Consider the following 27,707-nt stretch of genomic DNA (forward strand, 5'->3'; position numbering starts at 1 on the left):
TATTAATAATTTTAAATACCAGCATATCCAGTGCTGTTATTTAAGGATAGGCTACTAGATTCCTGATACTAACACATCTCTAATTGTTCTGTTTCTCACATGTCTTACTAGCCCTCTTCTTTTACTTTCGCTAAATAATTTCTTTGGCTAGATTTCTGAAGGAGTGGAGTTTACGCAGTTCTTTTGGTCTGTCATCTTCCTGATTCTTTGATTCCCAAATAACTTTAGCTGGAAGTAGGCAATGCATCAAAAGCGTGACAGAGGTGAATAATATATTCATACTTGCACAAACGGCTAGTGAACAAAATGGGAACCAAGGACATGCTATAGTGAACACAGCTCACAGATATAGATCACAGTTGACTGTGTTTTGGTTTACTGGCTAATTAATCAGTACGTGTGGAGCTCAGAATTCCTCAAGGCATTTGCTCTCTTTTTCAGCAGTGGCAAATTCTAGTGATGTCCCATTAATGTGCTGCAGAATTAGAACTCTCACAAACATAAGTTCCAGCACATGTAAGATGGTAGCTGTAAAAAAACTTTAATGTGTTTCTATGAGCACATTAAGTATTTGGACATAAGTATTTGGATCATATGAGCATCCACAGGAGGGAAATCCAGTTCTAGAGAAGAATGAATGTTTTCTTGTTTGTTTTCACCTTCATGGGTTAGAGTATAAGAGAGTCAGGTCTTTCCCTTGTATATCCACCTGTTTTCCCTTTTATATCCACCTGTTTTCCCATCACGCAACAATTGCTGTCTGATACAACCTCACCTGCTGTTTTCTTAGTAATCAGTCTCTAAGTACTGGAAGGATGAGCTTTGAACAGAATTTGTCCATCAGTTTCCTATTTTATACTTGGCTAAAAGCTAACAGTCTGGCGTTAAGAGTGTTAATAGTATTCTGTTGTGGCTCTCCTAAATACCTATTGCCTTGTTTTCTTCAAGAATTTTTAATGTTTTTTGATTACAAAAAATGTGGACACTAAAACTGGTATAAGAATTAATAGCAGAATTTGTCTTTAGCTATTTTGAGACTCATTATTTTAATTATTATTAAATTATTTTTAAAATAAATCACTGATATTAAGGTAACATGGGGGGGGGTCCCTTTGTTAACTTCTTTCCCTTTGTTAATTACTCTTGGTGGTTTGTACTTGTGTAGGGAGCTGTTGGAGGAACTGAACTTCTCACAGTGGGAGCAAATGTCTGCAGCAGAGTGAGATCTAATTTAGCTATGCAAAGTCTGTATTCAGAAAGAACAGTATAGTAAGATATCTTGGCATCTGTGTGTTTATCAGCTTAATGTATAGGTTATATGTACGATAGAAAGTCAGACATAATCTATTTGTTAAGGGTTGGGGGTTTTTTTGATCCCTGCTTTGAGTCTTGTACAGTATTGTTGTGGTCTGTAATGATCAGATTGCTAGATTTTTCTAGTAATAAGGAGGGGTTGATGTGAATTTCTTAGTTTCTATTAATATGGTCTATCGATTAGCTCTTCTTAGATGTTTTGACTATTGCAAGGTATTTTATACTGTGCCTACTCCAGGATACTTGTACTGAAATTTATAATGATTTTTAACTTGGCTTTAAGCCTTACAGATAAGGTTATGAAATTTAGCTATATATTTTGCTGTGCACTCTTCTATGCAGCTACTTGACTTACCTTTAGTCAGAAATTATAGCATTTGATAACGTTAGTATATCTGAAAGCTAAACACTTGAAACTATGGAGTCTGATTTTTACGGGTTGCTAAAATAGACATTTTTGGTTGGAAGGAAGGGAGACAGTAAAGGAAATAGGGTAGAGGTGAGAGGAGTGTCAGATATTGCATCAGATAATAATCATGAGAGTGGGACACATTCCAGTATTGTGTTATTAAGGTCATTTCCTGAGGGAGAAAAAAATAATAATCTAAAACCTCATGGTATGATCCTTCTTAGATTTATGGTGGATTGAAGGACAGGGGAACAAATTAAGGAACATTCCCTACCTCCTGTCCTGCCTGTAAATTTCCCAGACAGACATTAGGCACTGCCCTAGAAAAGGGGAAAATGTTGCAGAAAACAAAATAGGAGGGTGCTGAAGAGCAACATAAAAATCTGCTGCTTCTAAATGCCACAGATCTAGTACATGTGAGGATGAGAGGTAGACCTTGTACACTGCAACAGATTGTCTCGACTAATTAAAGTAACTCTTTAACACAATGTCTTTGGAATCATCTAAGAATGGTCTGATTTTCAAACTTCATTTATGCCACTGTTTTTACCCATGTGTTACCTATTAAAGACCTTTAGGGCATGTTTTAGAGTCAGTGCTACTAATGGATTGATCCTCTTGTCATACGTCATGATGTTATACGTTGGCATTTGTTTACATTTCAGTATATTCCAAAATGGTCTGTCTAATATCCATGCCTTCTATTTAAAAAAAAAAAACAAACAGTAAAAAAAAAAAACAACCCCAAACTCTTTGGAGCTCAGTGTGGTGCTTTTAATTTATTTGTGTTGTTAGAATTGTGGTTTGGTTCACGAGCACTTGTTAGCGTTGTGCATAGCTTATCTTTGAGTTTCTTTACTGTTATACTAGAGGGCTAGCACTTCAGTGCTTTCCTTTCCTGGTGAATTGATTAATCTCGGCTTATTTTAAATGCTTTAAAATCATTTTGTTCTTCTCATTAGTCATTTTAATTTTCTAGTTTAAGGTTGAAGTGCTCACTTTAAAAAGTAGATCTATTTGCTTCTAAATTATTTCTAGTTTTATGTGTTTTCTTGTTTTCTGTACTGAATACAAATAAAATAATATGGAGTAGTTCTGATAGCAGGTAAGCCTATAGGGCATAGTCCAGCTGAACTGAACAGTAGAATTAGATGTTAGAGGTGTACAACATTAGTGAGAATATCACTATGCAGGTGGATTGAGAGACATTGTCAGAAGATGATACAGTTTTATTAGAACTTTGGGGAATACTTATGTAGATTTTGAACCTGATTCTGATTACACTAGTTTGACATCTGTGAAAACTGAGTTGTAAAACCCCTGATTTTCTTGTTAGAGAAATAATGCTAATATAAAACAGCAAAGAATTTGTATGATCTTTGCTATTCCTATTATTTGGTATAACATTTGCATACATGCTGCTTTATTCCATAACACCAGGCAGGAAGAGGCTCTTGAAATATTAAGTTGTGTGTCAGCTAATAACACTGTTGTCACGTTGCACATCATTGTAATTCATATCAAAGGCAGCGGTCAGAGTTCATTGCTGCAAGTGAGTTCTCGTAGTCTAGTCATGTACTGACTGTAATACTAATCACCATTTTTAATGTAATACATAACTCCTTAGTGTTACATTTTATAAAAGTTCCCCTTTAGTAAAGAAATTAGCTATTAACCTTATACCTGTAATTTTGTTTCTGCTCTTGTGTTGCTGATTAATTGCTGAATGTCTACGTTTTAAAAACGCAAGGCTACTATTTGATGTTATTGTTAAGTCAGTTATTCAAAAACATCATATTGTAAGGTTCACATATTTACTCTTATATAAAGCATTAAACAGAAGGAGAAAATACCATTCATTCTTGGTTATTTTTACTTTCAATAGTGAATTTTTGCCGTTGTGAATATAAATAGAAAATAAAAAAGCAGCAGGTAATGAGGAAGGATCAGTTGGTTAGGGTACAATAGTTGGAGTTGCAGAATTGAATTAATTCCGTTCTGCCACAAAACCTCTGCTCAGCATGAAAACCACCATCCAGTCCATTGTTTTGTGTTCAGCTGTAGGTGCCTAGAGAAGAAGACTATAGGAGGAAGGCAAGTGAGTGTCAATACTTTCTTCAGGCTTTCTCAGGCCCCTCTGAGTTGTTTTTTCAGAAGCCATATGAGAAGATGTAGTGTTCTGTAGTAGTAGCTCTTGATCAGTAGTTTTTATTTCATTTATGTGGGTTCAAAAAGGTATTTGACAAACATCTTTCAGCATTACAGTATTCCATAGCATAATTACCTGCATGTGAAGATGTATCATCTTCAGGGTTTTGGGTTTTTTTTTTGATGTTTCTGTTTACTCTAGCACCTGCCACTTGATTTGATGCCATCAAGTTCTTACAGTGAAAAAGAAGTACATACACAACTTCATAAACTTCTGGGATATTGCCTCCTTTAGCTGTACCTTGTGCAATCTGAACAGCCCTGGCTATTTTTTAAGAGTAGGGGTCCTTATAAAATACATTTTGAAAGCTCAAGAATACTGTATCAACCAGCTCTCCTTTGTCCACTTGCTGACTGACTTCTTTGAAGATCTCTTGTGGATTTGAGACTTCATCCCTTTAAAATTAATGTCTTGGTTCTTGCTCTGTGCGTGCCCACCAGTTCTGTTCTTCAGAATAGCTTCTACTCATTTGTTCAGCTTGGCATGCCTGTAATACCTAGATTTTCACCCCCCCATCTGACTTTTCTCAAAAGTTAGTATCCAATAACATTCCATTTTCTGTGTTTTAAATCTCTCCTAAGAAAGCAGAAAGTTTTAAACAAGGTACACACTTTGATGTCAATTTGCCAGATGATGAAGTAAAAAAATAGGTGACAAAGTAATTTTCTCCTTCTGTCGTCTAATAAACCTCTAATTGTTGTTGGTTTTGGTAGGACAGCTTCACAAAGAGAGGTTGGAGCATAAACCTCTGTAGAGTGAACATAGCCTACTGACTAGTTAAATTTCCCTGAAGAGAGAAAGCTGGGGTTGAAGAGGAGGTTTGAAACCTGGGTCTCTATTACACTTCTAAGGAAGACATTTGGTAACCGTTAAAACACAACAAAACCCCAGAACTACCCTTCTTAAAAAGAAAACAAGTGAGTAATGCATAAGACTGTGAATCCAAAGACAGGAGAATTTTAAGCCTTCATATTGGCTAGATCAGCCAGATTCCTGCTCAGTGTTCTGAATATTGCAAATCTGACTTTAGGCCCATATTCTCCACACATATAAAGACAGAATTTTTTACTTTTTATGACTGGAAATTCTAGGACCATGGGGACACCTAAATCCACATGCAGATCCAACTCAGAAATGCTCCTATTCCCAAATGTTTTCTCATTATTTTATTTTAAAATAGATAAGTCATATATTTTAGATAGTTTGTTTGTGGGTTTGGTTTTTTTTTTAATGGAGGAGATATTCAGAGGACTGAAAGACAGCCATGTTGTCATAACAGTTAGTAGTTGTATTCTACCTCCTTACAGTTTTATTAACATTCATAAAGTTGTTTTTTACCTATATAGTGTTTACCTATATAGTTTATTAAAACTGATTTTTAAAAGCTTCAGTTTTAGCTTATTTTTTCAGCTCTGAATGGGTTTCCCCTTATGTCCTCTTTCTTTTGGTAACAGAAAATGAGCTTAGATTTTTAGCAAGTTCCAAAATATCTCCCAGTCTCTCCCTTAGAGACTCTGCATAGAAAGAACAGTTAGAGGTAATCACACATGTAAGAACTACAGTCTTTTGCACAAATTAAAATCTGAAACGTTGATCTTAATTTTCAATTCAGATTTTAATCCCATTGTTGAATGGATGGTTTAAGTTCGCTTTAATGGCTTTTTTCTCCTTTATATATTCCTTAGTTATTTTTAAAATATCTAAGATATGCTTGGTTACAAGTGCTTCTGTGAAGAAAAGGTCTCGCTTTGTGGAAGGCTTGCCAGCCTTCCGTTGTATCTCCCTTTCAAACTTCTGCCATTCTTCAGACATTATGACAGCCCTTTTGTCATGTAATAGAATGAAATTTTGTAGGAATTGAGAACACTTGAAATCAGTGTTAGCTGATTGCCTGAAGAAGTGATCTCTGGTGTGTGAACTGGGACCTTTGCTTTTATCTCACCCACTCTCTTCCATTTGTCCCCTGTCAGCCATCTCTCTATCAATGCAAAGCTGTGTGTGGTTTGGGTTTATTGTTGTGTTTTTTTTAAATTCAGTAAGAATTTTCTTGGGGGGTAGAAATATGTAGAAGAATTTACAATACTGTAGACTGTATTTTAGAACAGGCCCCCAAAACACATAATGTCCTTTATGCTGCTTCATTGCTTCTCGCTGTGTGATTATCGGCAGGAAATGTAAAGAGAGAGGAGCCTCAGATGGGTTATGTTGAAGGTGTAAGGCCTTCCTTATTTAGTGCATTGAAAACATGGGTGAGTAATATAGCAGATGAGTGTGTTTATATTTACGCCTTATAGATCGCCTCTCAAAAATCAGAAGCTTTCAGTAACATTATCTGACTAACAAAGTGTTGGATGCCTGAGGTGTAAAGTGAATGCTTCGCTGTCTTGGAAATGTTCTGAGGTTACTGGTAGAGTGTTGATTTTGTTGGTGAATGAAGTACTTTCTCAGCCTCATTCTTTCTTTTAACAGATTGATTATAATGTAGGGATAAGCATAATAACCTAAGATCTTGATTGATGTAAAAGACTAATTGCAGTTCTTGTTTGTGCAAATAGTTCTGCATAAACACTCTTGGGCTTGAGAGCACTTAGCTAAGGCCAGAAGCAAGAAGTTGTTGCCTGTCATACTACTGTGGTTTTCATATCATGGAATCATCAAATATCTCAAGTTGGAAGGGACCTGTAAGGATCATCAAGTCCAACTCTCTGCTCCTCACAGGACTTCCTAAAACTAAATCATAGGACTAAGAGCATATGACTACAAGTTTTTTTCAGAATTGTCTGAAGCTTTTTAATATATCAAATCAGTTAAAATTATTTGGCAAATTATGATTTTGTGTTTAAGGAATTGTATCTGCTTAGGGCTGAAAGCTCAGCCAGGCTTGACTTTAAAGTTATAAACACACAACAGCTTAAAAATGTTTAAAAAAAGGCTTTGTAAAAAGTATCTGAGCTATGGTTGCAATAACTTGTCTAACCGTCTAGATTATTCTAGACAATATTATAATTTTGTGAAGCATCAAGCCTTATTTTATGTTAAATAAAAATCTGAAAATCAACTTAGAAAAACTGTAATGCAATTTTTATTTAATATAATGTTAAAAAGTGCAGAGCTGGAGAAAGGACTAATATTGTGCTTTCGTGTCTTCAAACAAGTCTTTAAAACTCAAGGAAGTACAGAATTGTTTTTCTTATTTTCTAGTTGGATGCAATAACAGTCTAAAATGTGCGATCATAACTTGGCAAAAACTTCAGAAAATTTTAGTCTTCAAGCTTTAACAGCAGCATCACCAAAAAAACTCTGCTTAAAAAAAAGGTTTAGGATCCTTAAAGGAAGTAGATTTTATTAGACTTTCATCAGTTCTATTTGTGACGATTAGTGAACTTCATCCTGAAACCAAAAGATTTCTTGAGGCATAATACTTCTTAAAGTCAGTTTTCAGAGTAAGATAACATGATTGTAAATAAAAGGTTTTCAACTGCAGCATTTCTGATTCTTCAGGAGGGTCACTGGGTTTATAAAAAATTATCATGATTGCTTGACCATTCATTGAGTTTTAATTAATCTGATATTAGAAGTTCATGAAGAAATATGGTTGTTTTTCTAAACATCCCAAGAGCCTGATTGAGAGATGTGTATTTTTAAAGTAAGGTTTGCATTTCTTTTCTAGCTGTGAAGTCCTCATTGCTCTCCATTCTGACAACATGAACTCCTAACAAAATTTCACTGGGGTATGTTATTTTGTCTGAACTAATACACAGATATACGTCAGTGAAATAGCAAAATTTGGAATGGATGATTGACATGCTTTGATTCAGTTAAGTCTTGTAACTGGGGTACTTAGCAGATCACTTTGAATCAAATTGATCAGGGACTTGGAAATGAGTCTCCTAAGTCAGTCTTTAGCATAAACAAAAATCATCCAGTTATTTAGTCTAAGACTGGACACATCAGTACAGTCCAGTTTTCCTGAAAATGTTTTCTTTCAGAGTGAAATAAAACTAATGTTAAAATGTGTTAAGGCAGTTTGAATAGAATAATTTTGAGTGTATTTGCAAATTGTGGTATAGAATCACCTTAAATTTTGAAAATTGCCCCTATTGTTTTGATCTGTAGTAAATTCTAATTTCTAGCAACAGTCATGTAGAGCCCAGAATAGTTTTGATTGTTATGCACAGTGAGAGGGAAAAAATCTGTAAAATGATCATGGAAAACTGAATTAATGAAAACTACAGTTAGTGTCAGTTTATGGCTTTGTAAATCAGTTTCTGTCATTTTCTGCAAGTTTGTATAATACATAAATCAATGCATAGCTTTCCTGGTTTCTTAGAGGTAGGCAGAATAACAAAATTATCAACCGTGTATCCTTATTGAAACATGTCACTGAACAAACTGAAATAAACTGTAGTGTGTAGGTATTATCACTGACAATATCAGAGTATTTTTGTGGCCCACAATGGAACCAGCTAAATCTATTATATACAGAAAAATAGGCTCTGTATTTAAAAAAAAAAAAAAAGTACATATATAATCTCAGGAGTAATGTTGCTTTTTTTTTCATTGTCATGGTACTGGCCAACTAGAAATAGCCTGGCATATTACTTTACATTAGAGATCCTAGCACTTCACAGCTAGTGCATTCAGAGGAGTGATTTGTCCTTTCTACAGTACCATCAACAATGTCAATTGGAACACTATGGGCTTAAATATAAAATCCTTGATATCATAATGAATAAAGACGTTTTATAATCTCAGCAAGAAAGAAAATAGGACACTGTTAAAAATGGCTTGACTATGTATTTTTAATGTTTTAGACTAAACCAATTCCTTTTCAAAGTAGGATAGTACATAGCTGTCAAGAGACCATGAAGATAACACATAATGGAAATATATTAGTATAAATTTTTTAAGCAAAATATCCCTCAAGACTTAGTATTCAAGGTAAGAATTACAATTTTTTAGATCAGATGTTTTAAAGTAGGCAAACTTAGTGTGGTTTCTTTTAAAAAGTGAAACAAAGATTATATTCACTAAAAAGCAGGAAATTTATATAATTCCAGTAAGGCATAAGTTCTGTGTTGCCACTGAATGTGCAGAGCACAGTTGCAGAGGCTGCAACTTTGTTAGAGAGCTTCAAGCTTTTTTTTTTTTTAAATTATGACTATAGCCCTTAGTGCCCATCAAGCTTTTGGTCCTAGTGTTCTCGTTTTGGGTTGATATCACATACACTTAATTTCTGACTTTTTAAAAAATTTAATTTTATTTTCACGCCCTCTTGTAATTTCTGCTTTGCTGACTGGGAATGTTTTTGTGTTGTGATTTTTATATAAAAGAAGGGGGACACTTTGTTTTAGGATTGTTACATAGGTATTCTAGGCTACTTGTGAGTAGGCAAGGGTGCAATTGTAGGAAATAATGGGGACATCGATAAACACAATATGTTGTGTTTTAGACACATCAAAAGATAAAAATTCCTATAAGAATATTAATTTTGTGGCTGGAAACTGAACAGGAATTGAAAATACAAACTTTTCTTCTTTAGTAAGCTTGCTGAGACTGCTGGCAAAATGACTGGGATTGCATTGATGTTCTTCTAATAAATGTGTGCAACAGACAGTTTTTGAGCTTATGCTGGGACTGAAAGTAAGCTGCTTTCATTTCACCACGTAATTACTGGAAATTATTAACAATTCACCTGCTGATACTGCTATGGATCAATACATTTAATACAAATTTTCATATTATACTTAGTGAAAAACATTTTCCATGAATTTCACATAGTTTGACAGTTGTAGCAAATACTCAAGATGTTTGAAAGGAGAAATATCGTACTTCAGATATTTTTCTTACAGGGGAGTTGTAAGTTTATTTTAACTCTCAAATTTGTTCCTTTGTGTTTATGAATAGCAGTCAGCCTTTCCTTGTTATGTTTCCCATGCTCATTATTAATTATACACTGTGCAAGATCTTTAAAATATAATAATCAAATAATGGTGATGCATATCCCTTTTACATACAGATCTTCATTGTTGTGTTTATCTTCCTTTTCCGTCTACTACAAAAAGTAAAGCATTAAATAAAAATCTAATTATTCTATATCCAACATAATTTTCTGCCTGCAGAAAGGCCAAAAGTCCTCTCTTCCTCCTTGCCCCTGGGTCATTTGAAATATAAACTACAGTAGCTGAGGAAGCTTAGGAACTGGAATTGAAGAATAACACTTTCCAAGAAAATTGACTTTAAAATAATTGGACCCCTAAAGACAAGTTTGATAAATCTTCTCACCAATGTATTTTATGGTAGATACCATTGTAAATTGTGCCTTGGTATAATATTTCTTAAAATCAATGGTAAGATCACTGTCTTTGCCTTTGAACAGCTACTGAAGGGCATGGTATGAAGTGTGTCAGTAAGATGACCTTGAAACTTTCCAGTTCAGTGGTGGGTCTTTATTATGTGGGATTCACCCTGAAAGAATAAATTTATGTGAACTCTTCTCTAATTTATTCAAAGTACAAATGGCCCTGAGAGTCTATTCCAACTTAAAAACTCATATCCCTGAGTTTACTTGCTGTTTGAGAGTGAGACTGAGGAGTTTCCAGTTGACCATCTCCACCAACTTTCTTTCTGTGATGCTAAAGTGACATGAGGTTGTGGATGTGTTGGCCATTCTGTGTTTTTTTTTTCTCTAGCTTTTATTGCAGATTTTCAGTTTGATAATACAACCATTTGCACATTTGTGGGTTTGAGTTTTTTTGTGAACTATCCAGACCAAAAATATAGACATGAACAGCACCAGGCTGCAGTGCATCATGCTGTGAAGAGCGTGAATTCTTAAGTCAGTTGTTAGGCATCAAAATCAAATTCTGTTAATATATAAACTCCTGTTATTTATTGTGAAATGTGTCTTATTTGTTGCACTGCTGTCCTTCTAGAAAAGGTATTTATTATTCTGTATAATGAGAAGTGAAGGACTAATTAGTAGTGTTTACTCCAAGTGTAGCAATCTATGACTTTTCATAAAAAAAAAACTTATGACAATACTAAAATATACTGATTTTTGAAAATGAGGTAACTGAAGAGCACAAATCTCAGTGTTTTGGAGAAATCGCTGCTCTGTATTTTTACAGAAGAATTTTGCCCTTCTTCCTTTATTTAGGGACCAGCTGCCACTGTAGGGATAGCCTACGTGCAGGCAAATCCTACCTATAATGGAGGTAAACAGTGATCTGGACATGTAGAATGTATGATTCTGTATTTGAGCAGAGAATTTACTAAAAAAGTTTAGTCGTAAAAAAAAAAAAAAGGTAAATAAGAATATTTGTCAGACTATTTTAATTAGGGGAATAAAATAGTTACATTATTAAATTGCTTTGCAAGTGACACAAGATCAGAAGTTTTATTTATTTCACTATAGGGTTTTTTTTTTTTTGGTTTTCCCCTAACTTGGTATAATACCCAGCTTGAACACATACAACTGAAATATACCATTGCATTTTCATCAGACAAGGAATTCTGTATAGGGAGCTAGTACAGATATTCTTGATGCCCAATAAGAAAGGAGTTAGTCTTATGCTCTGTCCTCAAGATTTCCTTCATTAGTGTGTACCAGAATTATTCCTGTGAGAAGTGAACACAAGGCAGTGTAAATTAACATCCTGGTATTCGGTACTTCCTTTTGCATGCAAGTGCTGAGACAGAAAGCTTAAACTCTAAACCAGAAGAAGTCCTGTTGTAAGGATTTTTACTTCAAAGTAGGTGACTGGGATTGTTAAGGAATCACACATGTAACAAATAGCCTTTATTCTGTGTTCGGTGTCTTACAGTAGGTTGTATTTTGCAAGAAGGCAATTTAGGATGTCTTAGAAAAAACAGATTTTGCACGTTTTTTGAAAGCAAAATCAGAGGCATAATCTCATTCTGAAAATTGTTTAAAAATTCAGACTGTACTGATGGCAAGTCTTATAAAACCAGACGACCACTTTAAGCCATTGTTGTTTATTTGGGAGTAGACTTAAATGAGAAGAAAATGTGAGTACTCGATATTTAGAATTATAATTTGCATATATGTATGATTTGTATGTTTTCCAAGCAGTATAGGACCTGATCTAATACAAATTTTTAAAAAATTCTACAAAGAACCAAACTGCTTTTGATTTAGAATATGGCTATTCTGTGAAATAAATTCCATAGCTAAACTCCTGTAACCTGATTCATAACATTTCCTTTGTAAGACAGCAATGAAGAACGTGATGTCTCTTTCTCTCTCTCTCGTACACATATATACAAAGTTGGGATTAACCAGACTTAAGCTTTGTCTTAATACATTGCTTGATGTGGCTTTATGCTTTAGCTAAGTTATGTGTATAATTTTCTTTAAAAGCTGCAGCTATGTCTTGTTTGAATGATAAAGGTTTGCAGGTGACCTTTAAGAATAGCCATATTGGCTATAGTTTCATCTTAGCTTATCTGAGCAGAAAGTATAGCTGACTTTTTAACAGTCAGGACTGCTTACAGCTTTTGAAACCAATTGTTTCAGAATTTACTCTTTACCACAGAAGAGTTTTTCTAGATTTTACCTGAACTAGGATTGCTTAGCTCTTCTTGGTATTTGACTGTATTTTACTGCCAATGTGTTCTCAGTTAAAACCTGCTTATGTAGCAAAATAAGCAGCTTTTGGTGGGGTAATAATTCCAATATGCTGTAAGAATAAGAAGGTTTTTGCTGGCAAAACTATTTTTTTTTTTTGTCAATATGACTGCTGTTACATTAGTTGCTCTTTTTGGGAGTGTCTGGTGTTTAAATTACCTTTTTTATGTCCAGGATTGTGATACCCACATCAGCAAAATTCTGTTTTACAGGCATGGTGTAAGATTTTAATTTAACTAGTAGATTTGGCCCTGGAAAAGGAACTTCAAATATAACGACTTCTCTTACCTGCAATCATGGGACTCTGTTATCACCTGGCTGTGTCCAAGATGCCGTAACTGTCTATTTTAAGAGTTATTAGATGGCACAGGGGAGAACTGTTTTCACGTTCTCCTGACCTATGTAGGGAATTTGTTGGGATTTCCTTTGCATATGTAAATTTTTTCCATCAAATTAATAAGAACAGAAAGTGTCCCTAAATTCAGGCTTCTTAGCTTAGAAATAACGAGTTTCTTTCCTTACATAAACTCTTCTTTCTCTCTCAAAATATATTATGTTATCTGTTGGGTGTAACTTGTGCTTTTACGCATTTCCACATGCAGGAAAAGGGAACACATTTGGTTCAAAAAGGTTGTTACTTAGCTACATTGGACATGTTAATATAGGTGCATACATTTATATTGTTTTGTTATGTTTTGACCAATTTAGTGGATGTATTTTACTTGTCTCTAGGTCTGGATGCCAGTGCTGTACAATGTAATAAATAATCTCATGCAAAGCCCCTGCTCCCACCCCCACCCCAACTTTGTATAGATTTTATATTATCATCATTATTACATTTAGGTAAATGCAAGGATCAGAGAAATAGGAAACCATTATTTATACTTAATGCGCATATATGACTTCAAAGTAATTTTCAGTTCTTCATAAATATGGTTGTTCTGTTAGCATGCCTTTCACTCCTTATTACCGCGTTATATTTCATTTACATAACATGATTTACCAAATACGAATGACCAGGTGACATTAATCTAAACGAAGCATTTTATTATTTTATGACCCTTGGATGTTTGTTTTTGCCCCCTTTCAATCTTCTAATTAAGTTCATAGATCAGAACGTGCAATTCCTTTTAGTTGCTTCAGTTCACAGTCTAGTGCTTTAGCTTACTCAATCCATAAGAATAATACCTTCTCCTCTTTCTTACTGGACGTGAATTAAAACTCTTAAATTGAAACATGTAATTTTAGGAATGTATGGATTCTTTTTAACAAATAGTTTACCAAACAGAATGAATCTGATTATCATTGTACCAGAAGCCAGTATAGGGTACTACACAGTAAAACTTCAAACATGAAACTGAATGCTTATTTTAGTTGAATATAATTCCTGTTTATTCATAGAAAACTTTATAATTAACTTTGTGTTGTTAACTGACATACTACTTACCAGATAACTTTGTAGTATGTTCTATGCTGAGTTCCCTGAATAGGTGTGCAAAAGCATCTGCCTCATGTTGAGCATACAGTCATAGTGGACGTCTTCAACACTTTCAGACATGCTCTCTGTGCTTGAGTTGTGCATTTGTTACATGGACTTCATAATACAATTTTGTCTTATAGCTGCATCACAAGGCTAAAACCTACCTAATGTTTATGAATCACTTCAGTAATGTTATAAAGACACAAGAGAAAATCTTTGAAAGACACAATTTGGCATTCCTAGTAGTGCTTGGTGAATAGGCATCTAGTACAGTGTATAAAGAAAAGGGAGAATCATTCTTCAAATTAGACAATATGAGAAAGAGTATGTAATTATGTAATTCAAAAGTCTTTATAGTGTTTGTGAGAGAAACACATGCTTTACTAATAAATAAAAGTGTTTTGGGTTCTAAGAATAGCAACACTGCATTAATGTAAAGTATTAATGTTTTTTGAGAATATTCTTCTTATAAATATATATATATGCATGCTGTTTTTTATCTGATTTTGAAATTCAGGAGAATATAGCTAAGTTATTTTGGGTAACTTCTCCTCAGAATTGTCAAGAGAAGTGGCTGACAAATGTATCATATTAATATGTTAAACCCAAGAAGTTAGTTAATGTAGCATTCTTTAAGAAACACAGTATATATATAGTTTCACTATGTGCACTGAGTCTGCTAATTCAAATTACTTAATGGTGCACGCTGAGTGCTTCATAGTATGGATAGTACTATATTTCTGAATTTTGATTAATTTCTGCCATTTAAAAATATTAATTTAATTACTGTTCCACTCACTTGAATTGCGTCAGTGAAGCAGAGCTAGAAGTAATTTCCAAAGCAGTATAACATTGCTGTTTCTATTTAATAGCCGACATGGAGCTCATTTTTGTTGAAAGCTAGTCAAAGGCTGGGGTTCTGGGTCATGGATTTTCGCAACGGCTGTTCTACTACTCTGCTCCTTTTGTGAGTTTAGTGTGTTAAATAAGATTTCACTTCCTCTCTTTTTAAATAAATCTTAAAACATGTTTTTACAGACTTGTGGAAGAAATCCATCTTTTTCCAGTTCTTTTCCAAGTCATCTTGGTAAGAATAATTTTTTATATATATATATATATATATATATGTAAATAGATAGGTATCGTATTTTCCCAAATAAGGTCAAGCTAGTAAGTTTAATAGGGCATGTTGATAAAATAACAAAATGTTGATAAAATGATTTGAATAGTTTATTAATACAAAAAAAATCTGGCATAAGCAGACGTGTCTGTGATTCTCACCATCTACTGTATAAAAAATTTAAGATAAATATTTCTTTCTTTTCTGAACCAAATAAAAATCTGAAAAATAGAGTTAATGATCTTGATCCTTAATTAGAACTATGTATTTGCCCAGCCCAAGCAACTAATGCTGAGGAACTTGTATTTTAACTCAAATTTGCATCAAACCCAAGTTTGACTACGATAATTCCAATTCCCACTACTTGCTTTTAGAATTTCTTTCAATATAAAGTATTGAGAATGTGATTTTGGATAGTCACATGCTGAATTTCCATCCCTAAGTAGGATCTGCCAGTTTTGAAGACCATGGAAAAAAAACAGTGACGGTTTTGTCTCTGGAATGTTGCAAAACAAATACGTTAATGAAGAAGAAAGATCTGTAGGCTAGTTTGGAAGCTGGGTACTGTGCTATCCACTAGCCTTGTCAGGGCTAAATTCCACAATCTCTTGTTTATTTTTTCAATCTTTTTGTTCATGAAGTTGTAACAGGTAAGTGTCCTGTCATGTAAGCATACTCTTAATGAATACTAAATACACATTATAAATAAATATGCATAATTTATGCAGTGCAGGAAGATGTATACTTGCTTTTGTATCAGTCTTGAAATTGTCTTACTCAGGGTAGATGTTCATAAATGTGATTCTGAATCAACTTTGATTTTTACTTTCTTAGATTTAAGTATTTTAATCTCTCTTGCTTTGCAGTGATTTATTTCACTGCCTATCATTTTAAATCTCTTTAATACCACATACCCAGATAAGCCCATTTTTATTAAAGTAACGTCTTTAGTGATGGTAGATTTTTCCAGTAGCATACAGAACACAGGCTTTGTGTCATTTTATGTACATATATTTACAAATACTTGTAATCAGTATTAAGAAGAAAAGCAACATTTTACAGTGTTTCATAAATAGTTTTGGCCTTGTATAAGTAATGCTTTTAGATAGTAACAAAAGAGGAACACAGTAAAATATGGAAGTCAAATGTTTCATGTTAATATCCGCAAATATGAAATTAATGTTTGAAACATCTCCAGGTGTTGGAATCTTGAAGTTTAACTGTCAATATATACACACACACATAGATACATGTGTATTAGTATATAGCTATGAATATTTAAGCATGGTTATGATTTCAAGAAATATTCCCAGATCTTAAAAAACTTTTAATAACATGTCTATAGTCATGGTATTTAAAATGTTTGCCTGTCGTGCCAAGTAAGTAGGATAAGTTAGAGTCAGTCATAAATACTCCCTCTTGACATCCTTGCACACGGTTTGAGCTCGTGAGTTCTAGAAATAGTTTATTAGAGAGTAAAAAACAGCTAAGCTCAAAATAGTCTTCATGACTGGTGGTGTGTGAAGATTTCATAGCTCTCTTAAACCTCTATAGCTATCTTGCCACTTATGGTTAGAGTTGTGAGGGGGAAAAGCTTATAGCTTTTAGGGAGGAAAAAAAATAAAAGAAATCCCCTTTCAACACACTTTGTTCAGGGAGAACATCTGTAGTGGCTTCAGTTGCCATACATAGCAGTCAAGCTTTAACAGCGCACTGGCTGTCAGCTGCGGTCTTGGTTGGCTTCAAGCAATGTGAGACCCTAAATAGGATGCTACCCTCCTTACTGTTCCCGTTTTCCCTACAGAAGAGTGAATTCAGCAAAGGAATGTTAGACAATTGGGAAGGCTCAGGAGCCTCAGGACTGGAAGAATTAACTTTTAGGCTGTTTTTCCTTGTGAACAGAACAAATTAGCACACTCCTTCATTATAGGTTTCCGAAATAATTTTCATGGTTGTATGAGTGAAGGGAGCTGTGTGTTATTTGCTTCCCATTACTGTCCATAAACTAGGCTTTGGCTAGGTTTATACTTTTATTGGTTTCAAGAAACAGCACATATCGGTAACATTGAGCCCTGTGTTGTTGTACCTAGAATTTTACCAGACCCTGAACTATTGAATTTGAATTATGCTTCAGTCAATACACTATTTTCTACTGTCAGTAAGTTGATGTAGATCTATTACTATCCAGTTCAAGGAATATCACTAGCACTTGATAATTTTCTATGCTGAGACCAAATGTCCAATGTATTTTCTGTGTATCATTAAATGTAGCTCATGTTATTTCCAGCAATACCACTGACAGGACATTGACTCTTTTAGGCTCTGAAGGGAAATAATGTGGGCTGGGAATTGGAAAGTATGTCCAGAGGCAGTCTTCATTTCGAGACTGTGCTACAATCAAAGTGGGATTGAGTGTACTAGCTTTAATCTAGCTATCACAGCAGTGAGGACATGATGGCTTGCAGATATTGGGCAATTCACAAGAAATAGGTTTTAATGTGACTGCTTCACTGTTCATAGATGTGGACTTGCACTGCCTCATAGATTGCATACTACCCTCTGTTGTGGTCTAAGCAATAACACTGAGATTTGGCAATTTCTTACCCTCTATCATGTATCGGGACCAGTTAGACCTCTGAACTCAGGTTAATCATACCAAATGTATCCTTTCATGTCATTTATGACTGTGATTCTGTAAATGTTAACAGTTGCCAAACAAAAGGAGCTGGATCAGTGAAAAAGGCTGTTACTGTCTACCTGAAAAGTTGTTCTAAGAGAATAGCCATCAGTTTTATTCACCAGAGCTAGGTTTTCGTCACTGATTTATTAGTAAGAGGCTTTAAATACAGTTGCTGTTCCCTTGAAAGCCCTCAACACTCATTTATTGCTCAACACTTAGTTATGTTTAGAAAATATAAATTAATAGTGTACTTTTGAATACGTGAAAGACCTGGATACAGTACTTCATTGCAAAACTTAAAAAGGGAATTTCATGTTACACCTGAATACAAATTAATTTCATCAGTACTCTGATGCCAGATCCCAGTGCTAGCAGTCACATAGGTTATAAGTAGTTCTACAAAGCAATATGAAGGTATGACTGCAGTATGAGTAGGCATTTATCTTGCTATAGTGTCTAATGAGATCAATGAACATGTAGTGATGTGTATCTGTGGAAAAAGGGAGGCATATTGACAATACATGAGTATATTCAGGACAGTAAGTGGTTGAAAAACAGAAGGAAAGCTGGCATCATAACGTGCATAATTTAAAAGGTCAAACTCCCATTGGTAACGAGATTAAAGATAATGAGCCAAATTCCATGATGATGTAAATGATGCCAAAAGTTGCACTGATGTAAGGTGTAAATATGAAATGCTGCTGTTGATGCAGTAGAAGGGATTGTATCAGGAAAAGTTGCTGCAGGGTATGTTTCATGTTTTGCTTTCTTGCTGCCTTTTTCTGGTACATCCTTAGTATTCTGTTTCTAATATATTTTACTGTGTCAAACCTGTGATCTATCTGAAATATCACTATATTATATACAAAATATTATTTTTGAATATTGTGTTGTTATGCTGGAGTGGAGTTGATAAAGGAATTGGAAGTGTTTAGCTCTCATATTTATAAGTTATAGCTATTTGTATTTTAGATTGCTACCAAGATTTTGCTGAGTAGCTAGCTATGAAGTTGGCATATATGTTATTTCCTGTGCTATGTTACTTTTTAGAGCAGATAGGGTGGGGACCCTCCACACATCATAAATATTACCTGATCTTCCTTTGGAGTTATCTGAATCTAAGCTATTGCATAGAAAAGAAATTCTGTGTAGTTGGTGAAATTCTGTTTATCTGCAAATAAATTTTAAAACTAAAGCTAATGATGCCTGTGATTAGGAGCTCAGTGCTATCCTCTTTTTTTAAAGCTCAGTAGTCAATTGTGTGCTTATCCTATTAAAAACTGTAGTGTAACTTTTAATCACAGCAGCATCTCAGTCTTCAGTTTTTGCTGTCAATCTTTTTTTTTTTTTTGCAACATTCTGTATTTTAATGGTTAGTGATCTCATGAAAAATGTGGCAACATGGATTTAAAAGCATATCATTTTGATAAAAATGACTTTACAGTAAGATTGAAAGGTATTGTATTTATAAATTATATCTTACTATTAAATATCATCAACCAATGGCATATAATGTCTTAACGTATAAACTGTACAATCTAATTTAAAGGTAAAAATATAATGATTATTTTATTTATACTATTGATCTATCCTTAGCACAAGCAAGTCCACATCTTTTCTTCACATTTTTGAAATAATTCAAAATTAATTTTAAAATTAAAAATTTTAATTTGTTTTCCTTTAAATACAGTGGAAAGCTGTCATTATGAAAATACAAAATACATTTCTTTTTGTAGTCATATTCATATATATTTGCTTATTTTTCCTAGTTGTGTCTAGGTTTGAGGTTTTATACTGTTCCTGTGTATTTTGGGACTGCTGTATGAGTCTATGTTAAAAAGTTTCATTACAGGATTGGTCATCTTGAAGTAAAGGATCATTTATTCTCTTCATGTTTTTGATAGGCTGCAGTAAACCTGTGCTTGAATGCTCAGAAATGCTTCAAAATCATTGTCATGCTGGCAGACACTGATCCCCTTGGAAGCTGTGCTTTGCTCACTTTGTTGTAATTGCAGTTGAAAATCTAGTTTGTTATTCCGTTGAGCACTAAGGAAGAGAGTATGAGCTAGGCGTGATTATAAGAAGAAATGTAACAGTTACATCAAAATTAGTTAAAAGTATTTATACTTTAAAGGAAGAAACAAAACACTCCAGTTTTGTTTGGGTAACACCTTCTTTTCAAGAAAGCTGAAGAAAGCTGGTAATTTTGTGGAATTTTTGTCTAAATAGGGGATATACATAGCCATGTGTAACTGGATTGCTTGGTTTTGTTGTTTGGCTATTTTTTTTAATTAAAAAAAAATTAACCAAAGCTCTTCAGTTAAAAAAATATTGTGAGAAAGAAGTTGCATAGCAGCCAAGTGGATGCAGTGGTTGGATTTTATATTTCATTTTGAATTTTAATTGGAGGAAAAAATACAAGCTACAGGAAATGGTTACTGTCAGAGATTCAACTCCTTGTGATCCAGTTAGAGCAATGAAGCCACCCACTTAGAACCATTTAAAAATAATACTTGTTTTCTGGCAAGATTTTCTGTGAAAATACTAATTTAAAAAAAAAAGAAAAAACATTGGAGAGGAAAAGTAGGAGCTTCATAATTTGTATTTTACTTGGTTTCTGTTTTCTACTGAGAGACTGCAGTCAAATATCATTTGAGGGAAGAGGTAGAGGTGTTTTTCTGTTTAGCAGCCACATGGATGGTAGGTATAGAAGAACTTGTATCGGAGGTTGCTGCAACAGTTGAAGGATTAGGTTATTTCTGTCTGTTAAACTAAGCACCTTTTAGTCCAGTGTGGTGCATGCTTTGTTGGTTATCTAGAAGACTGGGGAGCATGTTTCTAACTCTTGCAAGTACTTGTAGATCATCCAGGATGGCAACTTTAAAAAGTAGAGTAGGAGACTCTTGTTGTACTCTGTAGAGCATACAAGTTTATGCTGCCAATCTCATTTGCTGGAGAAAATTAGGATAGCAAATATGGCAAATGATACAAGCTCTAATGCTTAGTGCGAACGGGCAGTTGTTCCTCTATGCTGTAAATGAGCTTTGAGCTAAAGCCCCTCTTTAAGCTCTATGCTTGCAAGAGAAGATTGATACTGGTAGTAACTGATAGCTATTGACATTTCACTCCAGTCTGCTGGCATACTCAATCCTTAATTTAGCCTTAGCTCTCCATTAAAAAAATCAACACAAAGATATCTGGGAATGGTTAGGCAGCATATGTTTTAAAGAACAGGAAATAGTATTTATTTTAAAAGCTTTGTGTGTGGTATTCCTGTTCCGGGCTGTGTAGTCTATGCTGTAATAAAAAAGTTAAATGCAATGGCTCATTTTGGTGTGTTTCATCTGCTCATTACTGCTTATAAGGAAAATCAACATTTGTAAGGTATCTGAAATTAGATTCTTAGAGTGATTTTTGTGGCTTCTACAGGATGGGCATTAGTTATGGTTAGGAGCCTTAAATTTATCCATAATGAATATTTTTTTTTCCTGTTTGTGAAGTATGCATATTTCCTAAAATCTAGTAGATCTAATAGCCAAATTCTATGCTGTGGCAGTATATGTAAAACTGATATGGCAGATTAAGAATGTAATCTATGAGGATTTCTGAAAATGAAAATGCCAAAATCCTATTTTAACTGGTGGTTTATAAAGCTGAATAATTTTTTGAAAGAGATTTAATATCCAGAGATGGATTAAGGTGAAACTAGTGAAGAAATGTTAAGACTATCTTAGAATGTATGTGGTTGGAATGATAAAAAATTATGAGATAGTTTAAAGAAGACGAATGCAACGCAAATATAAAAATGACTGTGAGTTAGAAGAACAGTTTAACAAGGAGTATGGTCTAAATCTTTTCCAAACTGACAAATTTGTTACCAGTGTGTTGAAGTCTTATGTCAACATTCAGTAAGGTGTTAGTTTCTTTTTAATGCTAAATCAAATTCATAGGAGTGTTTCTAAAGTGTTTCTGAAGAAGATATTGGAAAAGACAGTAGCTACAGTATGTTGATTTCCAGTTTTCAAGGAATAAAATATGGCTTCTCTGATAGAAATTTTGGGTTTTTTCCTAACTCTGTTAACTTGCTTGAACACTTCAGTTTAGGGATGAGATGCCTGAGACTACTTATCTCTCTTAAATTGCTGACTGAAAATAGTGTATACTTAGAAGGGATAAGCCTGCATATCAGAATGTGTTCTCTTGGAAATAAACATGTAAGTGTAACTTCCTGCAAATTTTTTAGCAGGGAGTAGAATCTTACTAGAAGAAAGTTTTTTCAGAAACAGATTTTATTTTATTGGTCAGTAATCTTTCAGTCAGGAGTTTCTGGGGAAGTGTTTATATAATCTATACAGCTGTAAATGTTTGATTAATGTTGAATCAGGTTGTTAATCTGTTATGGTAAATTGTTCTGTGCAAGTATTTACACTGTACACAGAATGAACTCTTAACAGTTTTATTGATGTGTAACAACCATCATCTTAACTGATGACAACGGAACTATTAGAAGCCAAAATGCATGGTATAAAAGCCATTTCTGATTGTGGTTAATAATAAGAACCCATGGTATATGATTTGTTTCCCTGAATATTTTTAGATTATGTGCAGTGGTTTTCCATATGGATAAAGCAATCATAGGATCATAGAATATCTCAAGTTGAAAGGGACCCATAAGGATCACCAAGTCCAACTCCTGGTTCCTCACAGGACTACCTAAAACTAAATCATATAAGAGCATTGTCCAGACGTTCCTTGAACTCTGTGCTTGATGCTGTGACCACTTCCCTGGGAAGCCTGTTCCAGTGACAAGTCACCCTCCAAGTGAAGAACCTTTTCCTAATGTCCAATCTGAACTTCCCCTGATGCAGCTTCATTCCGTTTCCCATGTCTTATCGCTGGTCACCAGAGAGAGGAGATCGGCAGCTCTACCTCCACTGCCCACCTTGAGGAAGTTGTAGACGGAAATGAGGTCACTGCTCAGCTTTTTCTTCTTTAAGCTGAGCAAACCAACTGACCTCAGCTGCTCCTTGTAAGTCTTGCCCTTGAGACATTTAACCATCTTGGTCATCCTCCTCTGGACACACTCTAATAGTTTGATGTTGTTATATTGATGCACCCAAAACTGCACACAGTACTCAAGGTGGGACTGCACCAGTACAGTGTAGAGTGGGACAATCACCTCCCTCAACCAGCTAGCTATGCTGTTCTTGATGCACCCCAGGACACGGTTGGCCCTTTTGGCTACCAGGACACACTGTTGACTCATATTCAACTTGCCATCAACCCAAACCCCCAGCTCTCTTTCTGTGGGGATGCTCTCCAGCCTCTTGTCCCCCAAGGAAAAGGTCGACAAAAGTTTCCTTTGCATAGGCATTTTACTAGAAACATTAATAGGAAAAAGATTTTACTTTTTCAATATCATTATAACACGTGCTAGACTTTCAACATGTTTGCTATAACAGAAAGCTTTAAGTTGTGACTGTGCTGCAGTCAGTATGTGGCAGCAATTCATGAAGACAACTCCACCTAACTTTGAGCTAGTAGCTTAGCTCACATTAGTAATGTGGGTGGAGCAACAGAGGGCCTAGAAAGTGCAAAGCCTTCTATGAAGCTTAATAAATACTTGGGCAGTTTGCTGCATCCATCCTGCCATGGGCCCCCTAGCAAGTTCAAAGTCGAGGATGTGTTCCCAGTTAATGTATGGATGTCCTCCCATACTTGCAAAAGACCAGTGTAGTTTGAAGAAATCTTATGGAAAGGACCGGAACTGTGTCAGAAGTGATGGGAACATATTCTGGGGACTTAGGTACCATGTGGCAACCACATGTTACTTGTTTGGAGGGGTGCTGTATGCCTCTGAGATGAAGTGTGCCACTTTTGTGTTCTTTTTATGAGTATCATGAGCTTGGGATAATGAAGGAAATACTGTATAATTAAAACTTTTGCATGTACAAGGATGAAAACTTTCTAAAAAGTTCCTCTTAACAGCTGTTAGCTTTAAACAGAGCTGGAATGATTTACTTTCCCTCCATAACCTTGAGAAAATTGTTTGGGGGTTTTGTGTTGTTTTTCTGAGTGGTATTATTAGCTGATTTTCAGCTGTTCTTGTAGAGTTGCTTGAGTCAAATTTTCACTGCTTTTAATTCAACTTTCTAATATTGAGAGGTCATAATAGTAGTAGTTAAATATGTATTTGTTACAAATGGTAGAGTTTGAGAACAGGGTTTCAGGTTTTTTCATTATCTGAAGTACATGATTTGTGGGATGAAGAGTGGGCCTGTTGGCAGAGTACTGAGAGCATTGAAAGTGCTGCTTCCTATTTCTGCTGCTGATCCGTATTTCCTCTTGACCCTGGGCAAATTGTATAAGCCTTCTTTTTCAGATGTGCTTAGTGTGCTTCTATCCTTCGTGTGTCCAATGAACATACTTACTCTTACAAAACTATCAGAAATTGGTGCTCATCATTCTGAAACTAGGCCTGTTTAAGGTCCCAGCTGGATGTTATTCAAGCATAATCCTTTAATGAATTTTCCTTATGGTAAGGTAATGTCTAAACTATAAATGTACATCACAGGAATGTAGGGATGATAAATTCATTAGGATTTAGAAGGTATTCAGATTCTGTTATAAGAAGCACTGTACAAATTCTAAATAAATGTGAGCAGCTTATTTTATGACTGTATGTCTTAGCAGATCTATCACCAGTAGGATTGCTGGTGGGAAAAGACAAATATGTGAGGGAAAGCAGAGCCATCCTTTAAATAATTTTTATATTATAAATTGATATTGTGCATAATAAAATGGCTTTTTAAAAGGAAAAAATACTACTAAAGCATATACTTCTATCCATCTTTTTCTTCTTTGGAAAATTATTTTGAACCAGTGCTCCTGTTAGGGGAGGGAATACAGTTATTTACAAAATCACCTGAAGCTCCACTTCAGAGAAAAATTGAGTCCACAGCATTCATGGCAGCGTTATGTTCTTTTATAGGAAGGAAATTTAGCTATTTGCATCTTAAAGGAATTGCTTTCTATTGCTAGACACTAGTATTTTAGTGTGTATGCTACGTAACTTTTATTTTATGTTCAGTGCTAAGGGATCTAAGAAAACTCATGTATAAACAATATTCTTATGTATTTCTTGGTAGCTTTTTTTATCCTGTCCCAGAAGTTGAAAATTTTATGGATAATAAACATGAGTCTAAAGGACTTTAATAAGGTTATAAAGCTAGCTATAACATACTGGGAAAGGAAATCACAAACAAGTAGTAAAGGGTGTAGGTCTGCTTTGCAGGAATAGTGACCATGATTACTGCTGACACTAGAGCACATATCTAAGTTTTATATGTTGTGACTGTTCTCCATCTCTTTGACCTCACTGTTAGTGTTTTATTTTACTGGTCTTCAATAAGCAAGCAAGCATACTTTCTTGTGGAGGCTTTTTTTAATAAAACATTTCTAAATGACTCAGAAGTAGATGGTTGTTTTGTGTAGAATGTCTTACAAGTTGTCTTTTGAAAGAAAATCTTTTTTACAATGCATTTCAAAGGAAAAGTTGTCACAGAGTAGCAATCAGGGTTGCGCCTTGCATGGGCAGATCTCTGTCTTTATCACTTTGTTGCTCTGACTGTCCCAAGAACATTTCACAGTGTTGCTTCAAAACAACTTCATAGAACCATAGAATGGTTTGTGTTGGAAGGGACCTTTAGAGGTCATTTAGTCCAACTCCCCTGCAGTGAGCAGACACATCTTCAACTATATTAGGTTGCTCAGAGCCCCGTCCAACGTGACCTTGAATGTTTCTAAGGATGGGGCCTCCACAACCTCTCTGGGCAACCTGTTCCAGTGTTTCACCACCCTCATTGTAAAAAATTTTTTTCCTTATATCTAGTCTAAATCTACCCTCCTTTAGTTTAAAACCATTCCCCCTTGTCCTGTCCCAACAGGTCTTGCTAAAGAGGTTGACCCCATCTTTCCTATAGTCCCCTTGAAGTACTGAAAGGCCACAATAAGGTCTCCCTGCAGCCTTCTTTTCTCCAGGCTGAACAACCCCAACTCTCTCAGCCTGTCCTTGCAGGAAAGGTGTTTCATCGCTCTGATCATTCTTGTGTCCCTCCCCTGGACCTGCTGCAACAGGTCTGTGTCCTTCCTGTGCTGAGGGCTCCAGAGCTGGACGCAGCACTCCGGGTGGGGTCTCATCAGAGTGGAGCAGAGGGTCAGAATCACTTCACTCGACCTGCTGGCCACGCTGCTTTTGATGGAGCCCAGGATACGGTTGGCTTTCTGGGATGCAAGTGCACATCGTTGGCTCATGTCCAGCTTTTCATTCATCAGTACCCCCAAGTCCTCCTCCTCAGGGCTGCTCTCTGGACCTACATGCCAGCTAAGGTCTCTGTTCTTTTTGCTGCTTCTGTTGGCTGGGAAAAACAGCCCGGTGTTACAGGGATGCATGGTGATGACACAGTTCAAACTCTCCTCAAAACAGTTAATGAATAACTATAACCCTAATATTTGTTTAGTGTTATGGTATGGAATAAGAACTCCTGTGATCCCTTCGAGGATCAAAATGGGATCCAACGCAACAGCTGCTTAAAAGTCCCCACAAAGGGTGGAGTATCTGCATACTGCTGCACGCTGGCCCTTGGCTCTTGCTCAAAATCCACAAGGTTCCTACTACATCTGGAGGATTGCCTGTTGTTCTTTGGATCTTGCTGGACTCCAGTAGTTGGCACTTCCCTCTAATCCCCTCCAATTACAAAGGCTTTAATAGTACTTATTCTCAACAACTTTTAAAAGTTAGCTTTTCTGGGAAGGCTAAACGGGTTAGGAATACCTAGTTTGTTCAAATACCATCTTCAGAGAAAAATTTTGAATATATCATAAAAGTCTATAACAGTGCTTACCCTGAACCTTTGACATCTTGGAGCAAGCCCAGTGAATATACACCCTGATGATCAGGGGCATGGAGCACATGGCAGACATGGGAAGCCTGAGAGAACAGGTTTCATACAACCTTTGCAAAGAAGGTTTGGGGTTGGATCTTATTCCTGTCTGTAGCTACCTCCTTGGACAGTACCGAGAAGATGAAGCCCAATTTGTCGCAGCAGTGCACAATGGAAAGACAATGGAATGCAAGTTAGAAGATGGGAAATTCCAGCTTGATATAGGAAAGAAACTTTGCTGTGGGGAAGATGGTCAAACTCTGAAACAAGGGCCCAGAAAGGATGTAGCATCTCCATCCTTGGAGACTCTTAAAACTCAGCTAGATGAAGCCGTGAGTCAGCTTGCTTTGACAGGACTGCTTTGAGTAGGGGATTAGACTAGAGAGCTCCAAAGGTGCCTTCAGTGATATTTGTTGATATGGTTGATGCACATATGCCAAACAACTTTTGTGATGTGATTGGCCTAATCCAGTTCACCTTCCTAAAAAACAACCAACCAACCAAAAACTACCCCTCAGGTTATCTCCTAGCATGGTAGCCACCATTCACTGTGATCTACCTACAGTTAGATATGTTAACTCCTCTAGATTAGGTTCCAAGTCAGTAGTCTCCCAGGTGAGTTTGGGTTTCTGAGCTCTCCACCTATTTCCTGCTTCCTAATTCATTGTATGCTTTGATCTTTAAATAATCAGGGTGGATGGACTAAAGTGGCAATGCTTATTCAGCTGGCTTGGCTCCACTCCTCTTTCACCCTTATCTGACCTATCTACATTTTATACTGCATGAGGGTGTTCTTTTATGAACCAAATGGAAGACAGACTGTAGGTCTGGATGGATGGATGTATCAAGTCAGTGAGTGTTTCTGCCAACTTGTTTTGTCTGGCAATACTCTTGGACATTATG

At 35.5% G+C, this 27,707-nt stretch overlaps 1 protein-coding gene across 8 annotated transcripts in view; it reads left to right on the plus strand.

Moving 5' to 3' along the window:
* Positions 1-27,707, plus strand: part of ULK4 (unc-51 like kinase 4) — a 250,315-nt gene that overhangs the window by 109,493 nt on the left and 113,115 nt on the right. For 7 of the 8 annotated variants that reach the window (XM_064444057.1, XM_064444056.1, XM_064444058.1 and 4 more), the window contains one exon: positions 15,101-15,149. The exons of the other annotated variant lie outside the window; for it this stretch is intronic. In XM_064444057.1, coding sequence (XP_064300127.1) covers positions 15,101-15,149 — 49 coding nt within the window. The remainder of the gene's footprint in view (positions 1-15,100; positions 15,150-27,707) is intronic. 8 annotated transcript variants of the gene reach the window in all.

This window comes from Phalacrocorax carbo, chromosome 2, assembly GCF_963921805.1.
Source record: "Phalacrocorax carbo chromosome 2, bPhaCar2.1, whole genome shotgun sequence".
Lineage (NCBI taxonomy): Eukaryota > Metazoa > Chordata > Aves > Suliformes > Phalacrocoracidae > Phalacrocorax > Phalacrocorax carbo.